We start from the raw sequence: 4,946 nt of genomic DNA on the forward strand, positions 1-4,946 counted from the left end.
ATGGCAGCCGCTGATAACACACACACCAACAAAGACCACGCCTACAGAGGGGTATATAACCAGACAGTCTGATCCACCCAGCAGCGCACAGCTCTCCTGTCGCCAGAGCGTGAGGACCTGTGTGTGCTCACGTCTCGGTTCCCAGCACGAAACTCTGCCCAATTAACTGTCGATCGATGAAAGAGCCAACAGCCAACGGCGCTTTGTGTGTGTTATCAGCAGCTGCCATGTGTGGATCCACCCGGGGTCTGTTAATCTATGGGTGTGTACAGGCTTTGGGGTTCCCATCAGATAGGTTGTTTACCAATACTAGTTGGGTTACAAGGGTGCATTCTTGGGTCTCACACAGTATTCCTATATCTAACATTAGGTACTATAATAATTACTATAACAGTTTACACAGGGTTACATGCTTTAAGTCTTACATTCTAAGGTCCTAACATTAAGTACCATAATGATTACTATAACAGGGAGCCCTCGGGGGATATCCAACTGACAGCTTAGGCCTGCTCCCAGAGCCGTGAGCCTGGCTTCTGGCTGAGCGGTGCTCCCCCTGTGGGAGTGCACTGACCACCAGGGGGCAGCTCCTGCATTGAGCGCCTGCCCCCTGGTGATCAGTGTGCATCATAACGACCGGTCATTCCACTATTTGGTCAATTTGCATATTACCCTTTTATTATATAGGATATGGCCCATCCCAGGCCTGGTCCATTTATCCCATACAATAGCTCTCAGATCTTTTCTTCCTCTTCATTCTACCTGATACTGTTCCAGTCTGAGCCATTCATTCATGTGTTCATTGAACCTTAAATGAGGACTTATTTTATTTATTTATTTAGGAGAGAGAGAAAGAGAGAGAGAGAGAGATATCAATTTGTTGTTCTACTTATTTATGCATTTATCAGTTGCTTCTTGTATGTGCCCTGCCTGGGGATCGAACCTGCAACCTTGGCATATAGGGACGATGCTCTAACCAACTGAGCTACCCAGCCAGGACTGAGGACCTATTTTATTTAGATCAGGTGCCAGAAGCCAATTCCAGCAGTGCAGCAGGGCTGAATCATCTGGAGATGGCTGAGGGCATTTCCCCAAACCTGAAAAGGATGCATAAATGATTGCTTGCTGCCAGACAGCTGAGGGCATTTCAATCTACATGTTATTGCCTCCTACTGGCCAAACGCATGAACAGCGGAGGCAGTTCCCCCAATCTGACAATGGATTCTGTATACCAAACCTTACCCTTTGATGTGTATATCTACCTTGCTTTAGGACAATTTGGGTTAATAAAAAGCAAGGGGTCCAGAGAGACAGAAGAACTTGGTTTCTTTAGCTAAGTTTTCTCTGGCTCCCCAAAAGGCCTTCCAAAATTATGTTTCGTCTCTGGACTCTTGATTAATTTACACACAGCGCCTTCTCCAGATTCCTGTACCCTTCTAGATGCCGAGAAACACACACCGGTATTGGTCAGGAATATTCTGGCACTGTGGACAGATGAGCAAACAAGATTGACATGGTCCCCTGACACTCTTTTCTCTGGCCCAACCCTCCTTGAGTACCTGTCAGACTAATTGTCCACAAACACCAGTTTCATGCTACTCTTCTCCTTAATAACATTCCTTGACTCCCTATGTCCTACCTCATCAAATCTCAATATCTCTACTTGGCCTTCCAAAGTCCTCCACAATCCTCCAAGTCATCATATCATCATTTTATTATTATTGTCCTAGGAAGGCGAGTGGCAGCTGCGGGCATTATGCTGACCTGTGCTGTCAAAGTCTCTCCAGGTTGCTTGCGCATGCAGTACCATATCGTCACTTTCATCACACTGTCAACAGTAGCGGTAGAAACAGCCACCATTTGTGACCTTCTTATTGCCAGCCAGAAACTGTGCCAATCACGTTATGGGCATTAGCTCCTTTAAAGCCTCACAATCGGGTGAGATTCAACACTGTCAGTGACGGGGGGCAGACGGGCACCCACAATCAGGGAAGACCTTGGCTGCCACACCGGGCCAGGCAAGCCAGCTCTGATCACAGCCATCCTGAAACGCAGCCATTATGACCCCCCAGTGTACAAATGTAAGCGGAGACTCAGAAGGCTCAAGGGTCTTTCCCCGGGGGCACACAGCTGATAAACAGAAGCACCAGGATTCAAATGCAGGAGCCTCTAACTTCAGAGCCTTCAGCCTCTCGGAGGACCTCCCTCCATGCCCAGGGCACAGCCCCTTCTCTAGTGATACTTGGTCCTTCCCTGCAATTTAAATAGTCTACTACGCTCCCGCTCCCCTCATTCATTCACTCCTACAATCATTGGTTGTGGCTGTACAAGAGGAGGGGACCTCCCTGGACGAAAGGACTATGCCGTTTCTGCTCACAGCGCTATTCCCGGCTCCCGGTACATTACCTAGCACATAACTGGTGCTTGGCAAATGTTTGTTGAATAAATTAACCAATGAAAGGATGAAGAGAAAATGTGGAGGCACTGGGAAGAATCAGTGGCCGATTCCATGTTCAAGGCCCTGGTGCCATGGGGCAGTGTGGGTTGCAATGTTGTTTGTGGTGGTGGTTAACGGTTAATACTCGTCTGAGTCACCAGGCCAGCCTGAATTTCCACACAATTCTTTATTCCCTATGGAGTAGCAGGCGTGGGAGTCAGGGGAACTCTGAGTTCCAATCCCAGCTCTGTGGTCTTGGGCTTCTGTTCCCTGCTCTGCTAATCGGTGCTGTAATAACTGCCTGGAAGGGTTGTAAGGGTGAGATGGATAACACTAGCCTTTCACATACCAGCCCTCACTCAAGGTTACTTTTCCTGTTCAAAGATGTTTAAGACCCAGGTGACTCATGAATCCCACACAGAACCTCAAAAGATAAGAAATATCATAGGAGAACCCAGAAGGGGGCGCTACAGAAGGGGAGGCGTGGGCCCCGGCTGGACGCAGAGCTGAGCAGTAGAGGGAGGAGTGGCTCACACCTGCCCTGGGGCTGCTTCAGGGGTCCTCAAACTGAGGCCCGCGGGCCACATGCAAATACAAATATTGTATTTGTTCCCGTTTTGTTTTTTTACTTCAAAATAAGATATGTGCAGTGTGCACAGGAATTTGTTCATAGTTTTTTTTTAAACTATAGTCCAGCCCTCCAATGGTCTGAGGGACAGTGAACTGGCCCCCTGTTTAAAAAGTTGGAGGACCCCTGGATTAGATAGATGTACAAGTGTGGGCCTCTGGCCCTTTAAATAGCTGTCGCCAAGCGGGCGGGGGATTCTAGGCAGCAGGACGGGGCAGCCCCTTCGGTCCCTCTGTGCCAATTGTCACCTGCCCTCTGAGTGGTGGTGGAAATGGCAAGGGTGGAGGGGGCATGGCTTCTCTGCCACCTCCACACCACCTTCCCCACTGCCCTAAAAGAGAATGCCCCTCGCTTAGCAAAAACAAGTTTGAATTTTTGCTCAAGTGAGCTTTCTTATCAAACCAACAAGCCAAAGAAAAAGAGCTTAGTGCTAACTCACTCAGATTCCTGTGCCCACCTCCCCAGGCTGGCATTCATTGCTGGTCACTCAACACCCCTCCCCCCCTGCCCCGCTTCTTTCCTCCAAGACCCTCTGCACCCCATTCATTAACAAGTCGCCCCACCCGGATTCTTGCTTTGCCTACAGCCATCTCCCAGCACGGAGGGTGGCAGGAAGAAATCAGGATTTGGGGAATCCCAGCCCTGGCTTCCACCTCCAGCGCCCCCGTGTGACCTTGAACAAGTCATGTCACCTCCCTGGGCCTCAGTTTCTTCCCTGAGAACTGGGCATACCGCCTACGTGCTGATGTAACTTGTGGAAGCCCTAGCAGGTGCGGGACCCAGAGGAGGGCTCCGACAGTACCCTCCCTCCCAGCACCCACGACTGCTGATGCTCTTGATTCTCGCCTTCCCTCCCAGCTTCCTTCCCCGTGGAGAGCGGCTACAGTGTTTGGACAGGTTCAAGCCTCGGACTAATGAGAGGGCACAGTCCTCTCATGGCCACGTGCAAGTCCCAGCTTGGAGGGCAGAGCCCGCCCAGCACAATGATAGCCAACCGCTATAGTTGTAAGCTTGAACCTATCGTCAGGACACCACGTGCTTGAGTGATGTGGACTTGATAGAGTTCAGATGCACGTAGTTGAGTAGAATCGAAACCAATGAGAATGTTGCAAACATCTTGACAACGCCCTAACTTTGCCTGGTGAAATCTGCTATAAAATAAAGACACGGTGGCGGGGTCTCGCCATCCGGGAGCAGCAGCCCACCCAGACCCAGCTTTTATTCTCTTGTCTGTCTTTTCTCACTCCCTCGCCGCCCCCTCTCAGGGTCGCGGAACCAGGCGGAGCTGGCGTGGCACACAAGGCGCCCTGGGGCTGAGTGTGCCATGGCCGGGCCAGCTGGCCGCACTCCCCGCCCCCCCCCCCACTTCCTCCTTCTAGGTTTCCAAGCACTGAAAGCCCCTAGATTTGAGCAGCACCTTCACGCCCACAGTCTGGGACACTGGGCAGGGCAGGGGCGAGTGGCACTAGAGGGGAGACTCAGCCAAGAGGGGGGCAGAGCTGGGCTCTTACCGTCTGGAGCGTCCCACCCCTTCCGGCTTTTCCTCCTCTCCCCCCCCAGAGGCCGACTCGGAGGGGTCCCCCTGGCCATCTCCCTGGCCCTTACCTAAGAAGATCTTGCCGTCGCGGGTGAGGAGGGCGGCCCCCACGGGGAAGTGGCTGTAAGGACAGTACGCGGACTTCTTGGCCTCCTGGGAGCAGAGCACCAGCAGCTGGATGTCCTCGGGGTCCAGGGCGCAGGCAGGACGCTTCTGGGCCATGGCGGTCCCCGGGGGCTAGCGGAGCAGACAGGGGAGGTGGCGGCTCGGCTGGGCTGCGTCCCCACTCCCAGGGCGGCTCCTCCCCCCGGGGTGGATTCCTGCCCAGAGGCTCCCGGAGGCACCTT

The 4,946-nt window shown here is 52.4% G+C and overlaps 1 protein-coding gene across 1 annotated transcript in view; it reads right to left on the minus strand.

The window, feature by feature from the left end:
- Positions 1–4,940, minus strand: part of CDA (cytidine deaminase) — a 25,370-nt gene extending 20,430 nt beyond the window's left edge. Inside the window, exon 1 of the mRNA XM_005859702.2 lies at positions 4,668–4,940. Coding sequence (XP_005859764.1) covers positions 4,668–4,821 — 154 coding nt within the window. The 5' untranslated portion in view covers positions 4,822–4,940. The remainder of the gene's footprint in view (positions 1–4,667) is intronic.
- Between the last annotated feature and the right edge of the window lie 6 nt (positions 4,941–4,946).

The sequence above is a fragment of the Myotis brandtii genome, unplaced genomic scaffold, assembly GCF_000412655.1.
Source record: "Myotis brandtii unplaced genomic scaffold, ASM41265v1 scaffold129, whole genome shotgun sequence".
NCBI lineage: Eukaryota > Metazoa > Chordata > Mammalia > Chiroptera > Vespertilionidae > Myotis > Myotis brandtii.